Here is a 12,289-nt window from a genome sequence, read left to right as displayed (position 1 = left end):
GTGAAAGGTCTTGAGAATTTAGAACAACTTTGTGGTTGTTTATGTATATAAATTGTGCCATTTCCATGTCCATGCAAAAAGTAGGATATTCCTCTTTCTTGCTCTCCAAAGAATACTGCCTAAGCTGCTGGTTTGAGTTCCACATAACTAGCTGGACTTCTGCTGTAGAAAAAATTTTAAAGGCCTCCAGCCTTTCAAATCATTTATCCCGAAGCTTTTTTTTTATTTCAATGACGTATTTTATTCCAGTGAATCAGAGTCCTGTTCTTATTCAAGTGAACTCCAGATAACTTATAAACACCTTTAGAATGGATAGCAAAATGAACAAAAATGCTCCCCTTGTCTTTCAGTTCTCTTACTCAGGAAATGGCAACAAAATATATATTACTCAGTTAGGAGCCTTACTGAAATCCAGAGGACTCCCAAATAATAAAGGGCTGCAGAAGATGGCCTTCAGGGCTCAAAACTGAGAAAAACTCTGCTGAGATGGTTTTTTATTTTGTGTCCTATCCAAAGGAAGCTTAAACTGAAAGGCAATCCAAAAAAAATAAGCCAGTCCATCTAGGAAAGCAAACATTTCCTCCTCTTCTTGCTCGGGAAGCTCTATTTAAGATTCAGATGAATTGTTTCAAACAAATAGATTGAGCAATTGGATAGTTTGGATTGACATATCACTGCCTTCTAAAGTCTATCCGTATTCTGTCACTACAGAAATGAATTGTTTCCTATTCCAGGATGTCTTGTGTTTGAAGAGCAGACAGGAAGGTGATTCTAGATGCAAGGACTTTAAGACAAGGAAAATATTAATTGATTAATTGTTCCCAGAATTATGAATATTTTATCAGGTAAACAAGGACTCCCTATTACAATGAAATTTTTGTGTGTGTGGTTATCAAACCTTTTTGGAGGAAGGGATTTTTAGACTGCAGCAAGCGATTCCTCAAAATACCTAATGGGTAAAACCATTCTCTGTCAACCCTCCTTTAATCTTGTGTACTCTTTTTGGCCAACTGGTCAGATTTGGTTGAGGTCTCTGAGGTAGGTCTTTGCAGTATGACCCAACCACCATATCAGACTTTGGAGAATCCACAAAGGAATGAAAGTCTTACAGTTCAAATAGATCCAAAACTTTTCTTCATTAGCACTGTTGCTCGCAGAATTACTTGTTCTAGTACATGCCTAGTGGATGACAGATGCATTTCTCTTGCAGTTTCACTGCGAGCATCTTGCAAGGGTGGACTGAAACAATTCCAGAGATCAAAGAGCTCATGTCGTCAGTTCTCCAGCGGTGAACGTCTGCATAACAAAACTTACAGCTTGATAAATTACGGATTTGTTAGTTCTTGTGCTGAACAGTGTATGGTTATCTATATCCAGTCACTTCACGTTTGAATTTTCCAGAAATAAGAGTGTTCATAGCACCCTTTTTGTGCCCACACCATTCTTCTTCATGTCACAGTCTGCGAGAAGAGAATCATCCTCTTTTGTGCTAGACTATTTGGCTCATAACCTCTCAGGCTAATTTTCTTGGGTGTGAAGCAAGAGAAGTGATCTCTCTCCAATTTGGGAAAACAGTCACACTTTAGAAGTCAGCTTGCCATCAACTACATCTGGAATTTAAAGTTTTGGACAATGCAATGAGAGGCTTATTCTCAACAATTCTCCTTCTCATTCATCTTGTAATAGTAAAAGTAACTTAAACGAGTTGAGCTAGACTCTGTCATTGGAAATTGTGATAAAAGTCTCTATACTTAAAACTATAGTATGTTCTGTCAGTGTGTTGTGTTCAAAAGAAACTGAATTATAAGGGAGATAAATGATGCCAAAAATGAGTAATTAAAAAGGTACTTAGCTGGGATTTCACTCAACTAGAGCTCTAAAAATTTTGTTGTAATTTCTAACTCCAAAAACCAGTTTTGCTGTACAGGATATAGATTGTTTCTAAACTAACGCTGCTGTACTCCTAAGAGTATTGTACTGAAGAGTTTACTGGATTCTGAAAAAAAGATCTGTATGTATTTGCCATATGCAAATAGTAGAAATTCTTTAAAAATACAAAAGAAAGTTTCTTCAGATATATGGTTTGTTTTTTTTTCTTTTTTAAGTATTTGGCTATACCATAATTAGGTTTGTTTGGAACCATATTTCCACTAATATGAGAGAATTGTTTAGACTTTCTTAAAGCATTTCATAATCATTTAGACTTACTAAAGACTTGCCTGGAAATTCCTGATGGCAAGTTTTAACAGAGTCCAAGCCTAAATTATCTTCCTTTGCTGGTCACTGTCTTCAGTTTTGAAAAGGATAAAAATTTACAGCTCATTTCCATGTGTTTTTCCAATCAGTTGCGACATTTGAACCTCTAGCCAATGCATTTTTTTATTTCCAAAAAAGAACTTTAACGTAGTTCTACAAGCCTTGACAAAAATCTTTTTTGAACTTTGGATTAAGTTTTCCTTAACACTACCTTTCAGTCAGTCATAGTCCTCAGAGCAGTTGTTACACCAGGTAGTGGGATCGACAGGTTTCATGCCCTCCCCAATAAAAAGGGAATTCTTACCATTCTTTCCACAAAAAGTAGCTTAAGTCCGTTCTTAAACTGTATCCTAAATATATTAGTAAATAGTTACTGTACTACTTATATTGTGGAAGAAATTAATGCTCCCTTTCCAGATGTCTAAGGGATGATAAAATACCATTTCATTGCTATAGTAGATCAAAGGCAATGAACTTTGTTTTTCTGTTTGGTTGGTTTTGTTTGATTTTTTTACACAGCTACCTTTTTTTTTTTTTTTTTCATTTAACCTGTCAGACTTGTTCTTTTCCAGCTTTCTCATTTGACTAGAACACTAGCTTTTGAAGTATGTCCTCTTATTCTAATAATCTCCTTTATTTGGTTTTTAACTGTTATGATTGTCTAATCTTTTTAGAGCCTTTTTGAATGACAATATGTAGTTGCTCCAAGCCTTGAAATGTCTTGTCTTGAAGTGTTTCAAATCTTCTGCAGACCTTTAGTCTTTTAGCTGCCCCTTTTATTTTTTAACATAACTTTTCCATTTTAAGTAGCTCTTAAATTTAACATCCTCTGTATTAAATGAGTTGCCTTTGTTCTTGAAGGACTAGTGAATCTACATACATTACATAAAGTATCTTTTGTATGGTAACATTTTGAACCTGATCATTCATACTGGTCAGGATCAAGGTAAGTACTGTCTTCTGACTAGCTTCTTCATATCTAAAAAATTTAGCCTTGGAATTTCATAAATTATGTTATTTACTAAACTATGTGGAATAATTGAAATCTCCCTGTATTTTCTGGGATTTCTATTTTCACAGCCTTCTGATATCCCCCAGCAGCTTACCTTCTCCACTTTGGTCAAGTATTCTGAGATACAGTCTTTATACTGCTTTTTTACTGAGGCCTGAAATTTTAATCCATACCAGTTCTGTTGTACGTTTACACAGTTAATTTTCTATATGATTGATAGTGAAGGGTTTTTTTAACATATAATGACATTCTTCCATCTGCACGACCTATTCCATTTTCTGTATACTTTTTGCCTTCACATCATAGCATCTCATGAGGCTCCTTGACTTAATTCCCACCACAGAGACTTTTTATCTCATCTGCTAAAGGATCCCTTTTGGACACCTTTCCCAACCTTCTCCATCATGTTCGGTTCTCATATTTTTTCCGTTCAGTCAAAACCTTCATACATAGTTACTGCTAGGCAAAACATCTTGTTTCAAATTATTAAGAAATTAAAATTATTTATCATTCTTTGCAGTCACTGTATGGTTTTTACTAGGTACCTGCTTATATAGCTTTTCTCCGCAGAAGTAAAGAATCATTACTTTCTCCTCATGCTGTAACTTTTTCTTGAGAAAGCTTGTCAACTCCTTAAGCATTGGTAAGCCAGTTCCTGAGAGATGTAGCTGCTCACCATCAGCCTCAAAAAATTAAAATGGTGGAAGTTTTAGTCAAATCTGATTCTGGAAGCACAAACTCAGAAGTGAGACTGTGCTGCTGTTACTCATTAGAATTCTTAAAAATGCAGTGATTGTTTTTCTCTCACCCTTTACAGAAGCACTGTTTAACTTGTATCCTGAGCTATAGATTAGGAGCTAGCCTTCAATTTCATACTTGATTGGTCCCATCTCTACCTCCAGTTTTCATGTCCAAAAAGTTATTGATCTAGAAATAAGAGAAAGGGGATGTGATGGGTTGACCCTGGCTGGACGCCAGGTGCCCACCAAAGCTGTTCTATCACTCCCCCATCCTCAGCTGGACAGGGGAGAGAAAAATATAACAAAGAGCTTGCGGGTCGAGATAAGGACAGGAGAGATCATTCACTAATTACTGTCACGGGCAAAACAGACTCAGTTGGGGGAAAATTAGCTCGATTTATTACAAATCAACCAGAGTAAGGTAATGAGAAATAAAACCAGATCTCAGAACACCTTCCCTCCACCCCTCCCTTCTTCCCAGGCACAACTTCACTCTCAGATATCTCTACCAAACCCCCCCAGCGGCACAGGGGGACAGGGATGGGGTTTACGGTCATCACACATTATTTTCTGCCACTTCATCCTCCTCAGGGGGAGGGCTCATCACACTCTTACCCTGCTCCAGCGTGGGGTCCTGCCCATGGGAGACAGTCGTCCACGAACTTCTCCAACATGGGCCATTCCCATGGGCTGCAGTTCTTCATGAACTGCTCCAGCATGGGTCCATTCCACGGTGTACAGTCCTTCAGGAGCACACTGCTCCAGCGCGGGTCCCCCATGGGGTCGTCACAAGTCCTGCCAGAAAACCTGCTCCGTGGGCTCCTCTCTCCACAGATCCGCAGGTCCTGCCAGGAGCCTGCTCCAGCGCGGGGTTCCCATGGGGTCACAGCCTCCTTCGGGAACCCACCTGCTCCAGCGTGGGGTCCTCCCCAGGCTGCAGGTGGATATCTGCTCCACCGTGGACTTCCATGGGCTGCAGGGGGACAGCCTGCCTCACCGTGGTCTTCCTCATCGGCTGCAGGGGAATCTCGGCTCCGGCGCCTGGAGCACCTCCTCCCCCTCCTTCTTCACTGACCTTGGTGTCCGCAGGGTTGTTTCTCTCACATGTTCTCACTCCTCTGTCCGGCGGCTGTTTCTCCCCATCCCAACTTTTTTTCCTTCTTAAAAATGTTATCACAGAGGCGTTACCACTATCGCTGATTGGCTCGGCCTTGGCCAGCGGCGGGTCCGTCTTAGAGCCGGCTGGTCTGGGCTCTCTCGAACACAGGGAAAGCTTCCAGCAGCTTCTTACAGAAGTCACCCCTGTAACACACACCCCCCCCCATACCAAAACCTTGCCCCACAAAACCAATATAGGGGAGTTAATGAGGTAGCAGCCATGTGGGAGTGCTGGACTTCTGGAAACTTGATGGAGGCTTAAAAAATGATATTGACTAAAAGTTTATTTCCTATTAATTTTGCCCTCTGAGATTTGGGAAACGTTGTTTTCTCTTCCTGTGCAGTTTCTTCTTTGAATGATGAGTTCAAGGATCATGAAAGGTGACAGCCTGACAATGCTGAAAAGTAGATTTTCATGTTTGCCGAGGCCAGATGTAATTGGCAGTTCTATCTTCACCTATTCATCCATATGCTCTGAGGATGGGCCACCCACGTACACCCTCAAATGCAAAAGGATGTCTTTATTGCCAAGCTTGTTCAGTTGTTTTATTGATATCATGAAGACTGCCCGCCAGGGTGCCAGATCTGACAGGGATTAATGTCATACATTTGTGCTCTGGGATCTAAGTTTTGAAGCAGGTTAACTATGAACTCTATAGCAGGTAAGTCAGGAGTCGATACCTTGTTACTGATTTTAAGTTGGGTCTCAGAGACAGAAAAATGAGTCTGATCTGGAGAGAAGTGCAAAAATATCTGCTACAGAGTTTGCAATTAATCTGTAGAGGTTGTATCTCCTTGCACATGAACCAACAGCTTTATCCTCAACCCTGTAAAATCTCTGATTTGCCAATGTTTTTTAAGGTAACATTTTTGTATTTAAATAGCCATTACAGTTTCCTACAAAGAACCAGTGTTATCAGAATTGCTTGCTTCAGAGCTAGTACCCAGAACACAAGAGAATATAAACATTAATCAGACATCTTGACAAGTAATATGTTGTTGTGCAATATAAATTAGAGTTAATGTAACCTGGGTTTCCATCTTCCTCTTCCCAACCTTCTTCCCTCTCTCAAAAACTTTTCCAAGAAAACCTGTTTAAGTTTTATTTAGAATAGAGAAACAGCTGAGTTTATTGCATTAAGTAATACTACCTGGAATGATTTTGCAGCACATTATAAAATGTCCTGTTTGATTTTGACTGCATACATTTAAACAGCATAATGCTGTCAGAAGATGTTCTGTCAATGTAGTTGGGATTTAATACTTTTCTGAATTACAGACCTTTTCTAAAAGGTAGTACTGCTTAACTTGCAGCTCTTTGAGAATTAACTGTGTGTCAAATCAGGAACTTGCTATTGAAGATCTATGAAAATGCATATTTGATTTGCTGCAATTTATGCCTATATTTGCTATTATTTAGAATAGAATAGACTATTTCAGTTGGAAAGGACCTACAATGATCATCTAGTCCAACTGCCTGACTAATTCAGGGCTGACCAAGTTAAAGCATGTTATTAAGGGCATTGTCCAACTGCCTCTTAAACATTGACAGGCTTTGGGCATCGACCATCTCTCTAGGAAGCCTGTTCCAGTGTTTGACCACCCTCTCAGTAAAGGTATGTTCCCTAACGTCCAGTGTAAACCTGGGACAGCTTTGAACCATTCTTATGTGTCCTATCACTGGACAGCCGGTTCAGTATGAGTCAGCAGTGTGCCCTGGCAGCCAAGAGGGCAAACCAACATCCTGGGGTGCATTAAACACAGTATAACCAGCTCATTATCCTGCTGTATTCAGTGTTGGTGTGGCCCCCCCTTGAGTACTGTGTACGGTTCTGGCCCCACAATTTAAGAAGGATGTGAAGGCCCTTGTATGCTTCCAGAGGAGGGCAACAAAGCTGGTGAAGGGGCTGGAAGGAATGTCCTATGAGGAACAGCTAAGGACTTTGGGTTTGTCTAGTTTGGAGGAAAGGAGGCTGAGGGACCACCTCATTGCTCTCTACAGCTTCCTGAGGGGAAGTGGAGAGGGAGGTGCTGAGCTCTTCTTCCTGGTTGAATCTGTATGTATGAGAGGTATTTGGGTGTAACAACTAAAGACTTACAATGCAAGATTATTGAACTGGTAAAGTTCTATTCTCTACGCAAGGCATTAAATACTTTTCTATCTCTAAACATGGCATTATAAGCTAGAGAAGATTGATATTCTGACAAGTAAAAAGAGCTATAATTTTGAAATGTTCATGTTTAGCCATTAGAAATATTTCTTGTAAAATACAATTTCCTTGAAATACATTTCCTAGTATTTACCATTTGACCTAACTGTAATACTATAAAGTGAGTGTAGATTTTTTCACAAGTTAAAAAAAAATAGGCAAACCTCTAAATAGCTATCACTTTCTTCTCTAAATGAAGATGCACTGTTAAAGAGCACTTCACATGTCACTAAGTGGTCTTTATATATAGCCAACACCTTTGTTTATCCATATTTATTAAAACTTTGAACCTAAAGTTTTCCTGTGTTCTGCATACTGGATACTATTTATTTCAATGCAATACTATTAAGATAGCTGAAAATCGGGTAAAATCAGCACGAATAGTGTGTGTTCAAGCATCCAGGCAAAATTATTTATTTTGTGGATAAATATGTATATATGTAATCATCCATTTTTTCTCTCCAGCTAGGTGTATGGTTTTCCTTGGGCTGCGCATACATTGCTTTAGAAGGCTACGAAGGTGCTGCCAAAGCATTTCAGCGCTGTGTGACATTGGAACCAGATGTATGTACTTTTCAACAAGCGATTCAGATGGCTTATCTAAAAGCAACAAGAATGTTTTCATTATAAACAAGCAAAGCAATAATGAAAAACTTGTTTAAACCTTAACCCTTTGAATAAATTAAACTTGTGCATGAAGGATATATTTTTGTCATGAGGCATCATAAAAATACTTGCCCAATACTTAAATTTGTCCAAGTATGTGTGTATGAATGTTAAAATACATTTAGGCAAAAAATTCCTTTATGCTTGCATACATTGCTAAAACAGAGAAAAGGGAATAAGTAGACTGTGAGGAGTGCTAAAAAGAGAGATAAAAGAAAAAACATAAATTAAAATACTTAGTTCTCTTAAGTAATCAAATTCTCCTGAAAAAAAGTCAAAGAAGTGGTTGCATGACAGGTAAATTTGTAACTATATAGCTCATGAGCACAGGGAGAATGGAGCTTGTTAGCCAGTTTTTCAGGATGCACAGGGCAAGCATGTGTACAATCTTGGTGTTTGAGTGTGACTGTGCATTGAGATAGCAGAATCGTCAGCAGGATTACCTCTCGGGAATGCACTGGCAATACTTTTGTCAAAAGGCCTGACTGCCAGCCAGCATGTTGTTTGCTCGGAGTTAATGGTACCTATTTGATAGAAACTATTATTCATTCTTTTCTTATGGGGAAAAGAATGAGAGAGCAGTGAAAGGTGACAGAGTATTCTTTTTTCTTTATTTATAAAATGAAATAACTTACTTGGGGGAAAAAATGTACATAGAGACAACCCTGTAATTAACTGGAATTTTTACTTTATATATAGATTTTGTTTGTTTATTTCAGTACAGTAGATTTACTTCTAAGTAGATAATAAAATTGTATTCACTTATCTCTGGTGCCTGTACTTGATTGCATTAATATGAGCAAGCCAACTGGCTTCTCAGTGGGTTAAGTGGTATTTCTTTTGTGAGTAAAGGATGCTGGGATGGCTCTTAGTTATGGAGGTGAAACCTACCCTTATACACTGATCTGCAGAAATGTAATGACCATTTTCATGAATTAAGCCTCAAAAAGGTTTCCCAACATGATTTAAATGCTCCTTAAGCCTGAGGAGCTGTACTCAGTACGAGAGTACAATTCATTGAGTACCCAGATTCTGTTGTTCAAATTTATACTAGTTGTCACTTAGCTGAATTCAGTGGTGTGGCTTCAAATTTATGGCAGTGTAAAGCGATGGGCAGGAATGGTCTGTGTACATGGCTCTGCTGGTTTTACAAGAGGAAAGATTGTCTGAGCACTCCGTAATCCTTTTCAGCTAAAACAGTTGAAAACACTGTTGGAACTAACTGTGTTAGTTTTGCCTGATATGTGTTAGGGGACATTCAGATAATTTTTAGCACTAACAGAGCAGTGCAGGTAAGTATCATCCAGCTAGTGAGAAGTGATGAGCTGCTGGGAGCACTGACCTCTCCAGCCATCCCAGCTAGATCCAGAAGAGGATGCCTGTTTGCAGTTTAAACTGAAGGCAAGAGCTGACTTAGTGTATTCCAACCAGAAAACAGTTAATTGGTATTTATATACCTGATTGTTGCTCTAGTCAATAATATTTATTTATGTATTTCTATTTTAATATATTTTCTATTTCAATGTAATATTTTGACTGCCTTGTAGAAAATGTGTTAATATGTGTGATTAGTAAAGTCGATATTTCACAGTAGTTTCATTTATGTATATTATCAAGTGAGCATAATGTAAGTGAATAATTTTTTTTGGTACTTCTTTTATCATTACAGAATGCTGAGGCCTGGAACAATTTATCAACTGCTTATATCAGATTAAAACAGAAGTAAGTACTTCAAAAGGATTAGAAGATACTGCTTCCAAAATAAATAATTGGGGTTTTCTTTTTTTGACATTGACTTTTTTATTCTTATAACGTGGTTACCTCATATTTTGTAATTCTTTTCCCTTTAGTTCTCTCTCCCAGGTTGGATCATTGATAACATATTTCATTTTACAGGAAATAAGAGTTTCATAAGCTTTATAAAAGTAGCAACCTCTCACTCTACACTTTTTTCTTGTTAAAAGTATTTATGATGTAGAAAGTACCAGTGCAAGACATTCATATTGAAGTTATTGAAACTAATTTGACTATGAAGTTAAAAAGATATGTCCATTTCAAGCAAACTATATATTCAGACTTATGTCAATTCATACTACATTAATCTCAGTAGATTTAAGGGAAAAACAGGCAGTTTATTTTTTATATTACAAAAGCAGATGGAAACCTGCACACACACTAGCTCACTTGTTCTTTTCCCTCCAAATTAACCATTAGTACAAGCAGCTTTGACCTAAATGGACTCCCTTTCTTATTTTGTATTTCAGCTCAATGTAATAAAAGTTACTTGTAAATGCAGAATACCTGAAAGAACTTAATATTTAAGAAGAATTTTCACATTATAACTTGTCCCCAAAGAATGAAACAAAAGAATAAGATAAATTTTTAAAAACCTTACTCAAAATCTGGCATCAGTTTATACAGTTACGCAGTCAGGATGCAAACTAGAAAAGAGAAAAAGAAGAGTAAATTTACATGAAAGGGTAAATTGATAAACATACCAAGGAAATATGGGAATTAATATAAATGAATTCAAGAGATGGTTTGATATGCTAATGGGAGCAGGAAGGAGGAGAAAATGAAGGTTAGAATAACCACTCAAGACTAAAAAGTAGTAGAAATCAAGAACTTGTTTTACCTTTTCAGTAGTTCCTTTCATCTTCAGCAGTGCCTTGAGAATGCCCAGTTTAATGTCTTAGACTGTGTGTGATATTGTTCCTTCTTTTGCATAAAGTTCAAAAGGGTATGTCAGATGTTCAGTGTACTGGCTCATGCTTATTTCATAAAAGTAGCTTTAATCAAAATAATTTCTCTGTCTGTTCGTCTACTACAAGGCTGAAAAACTACTGAGTGATTAGTTTAACTTTATTGGTTTAATTTTATTATTGTTAATCTACTCTTGTGATTTAACTTGCTACATACATACAAAACTTGTGACCTATTTGATACTGTATCAAAAGCAGTAAAGGGAGGCATGTTTCTGAGCTTTTTTCCCACAGGAATCACATGGGAGAGGAATACGTGTACAGGAAATCTTTATGTGAGCATTACATGCTGATAGCTGAGTGTGGCCTGTATTTGCTGTGGAATAGCAACTCCTTTGATTATTTGTGTAGTCACTTATAGATCAAGACTGTGTGTGAGTTAGTTTGACCCACTGTCAAAATAGAGGATATCTGTAGTAGTTCACTCAGTATAATTTTTTTTGTGGGGCTAAGCGTTGGTGAAAGTGTAAATTCTTACTTTTCAAGCCTGCTAGGAAAAAAAGAAAAGTGAGGGGAGGATTAAAAAAAGGAAAACAAAAATAAGATATTTAAGTTAATTGTTTTCTTTTCTCAGTCATCAAAATCAAGCTTTACTCCAACCAGGCTCTTAAATCAGTCCCAGTCAAGGACTGTGCATTTGGGTAAGGCTTAGTAGTCTCATACACAGACAAATACAAAATGTGTAAGTCTCTTTGAAAAGAGTATGCAAACAACTTGCTGACACCCAAATGAAAGGGGTTTTGTTGTTTTGGGGGTTTGTTTGCTTTTTAAGAGTTTAGAAGTTTTGTGTATTCTGAATTTCCTCCAGAAAAATTAGTTTTGATGTAAACAGACCCTTCAGTTTACCAGAAAAACTTCTCTGGGTGCCAGGAGGCCTTTGAAATCTAGATCTCATATTTCTCAGAACAAACTGGGACTAGCCCTCTGTCCATTGGGTGAAGGATTCCTGGTTTCCAAGACAGGTGACGCACTGGTACTGCCTACTTTTTCCTGTTTGGATATGAATTGGTTTAACTGTTGCCCTGGTTAAGGATACATCATTATATGATTTATTACATACATAGGGAGTTTGTTCTGAGAACCTATAGGACTTTATTAGCGTAGCAAGAGCGATGATTTGAGGAATACAATTTCCATCCCATTCCTCTGGTATCTTGTCTACATTTTCACAGTTCCATCTGATTGGCATCCGCCCTCATGATAATTTCTTAACTTTTTTGAGAAGATGGGGAAGATCATACAGGGTACTCCTGCAGATGTTGAAGAGCAGTTTCAGAAACAGTCTCTCTAGGTGATTGGAATGCATCAGTCAGCCAGAGCATCTTCCAGCCTGTCAGAGAGCTGTGGCAGATCCCAGCTTCCATTGTAGCAAAATCCACAGAGGAAGGAGCAGGTCTCTGTTCTTTTCTAATATAATCTGTCAAAATCAGGGTCTGAAATCTCTTACTAAGACTATTAACAGTGGAGGAGTCCCAACTGTTAGTA

The 12,289-nt window shown here is 37.9% G+C and overlaps 1 protein-coding gene across 1 annotated transcript in view; it reads left to right on the top strand.

Annotated features, from left to right (window-relative positions):
• The window catches only part of TTC27 (tetratricopeptide repeat domain 27), a 157,442-nt gene that overhangs the window by 128,207 nt on the left and 16,946 nt on the right, over nucleotides 1-12,289 (top strand). The window contains exons 14-15 of the mRNA XM_049830890.1: nucleotides 7,842-7,940; nucleotides 9,712-9,764. Of these exons, the coding sequence (XP_049686847.1) occupies nucleotides 7,842-7,940; nucleotides 9,712-9,764 (152 nt within the window). The remainder of the gene's footprint in view (nucleotides 1-7,841; nucleotides 7,941-9,711; nucleotides 9,765-12,289) is intronic.

The sequence above is a fragment of the Accipiter gentilis genome, chromosome 28, assembly GCF_929443795.1.
Source record: "Accipiter gentilis chromosome 28, bAccGen1.1, whole genome shotgun sequence".
Classification (NCBI taxonomy): Eukaryota; Metazoa; Chordata; class Aves; order Accipitriformes; family Accipitridae; genus Astur; species Astur gentilis.
The sequence above is the reverse complement of the archived record's forward strand: the minus strand, read 5'-3'. Positions and strand labels throughout refer to the sequence as shown.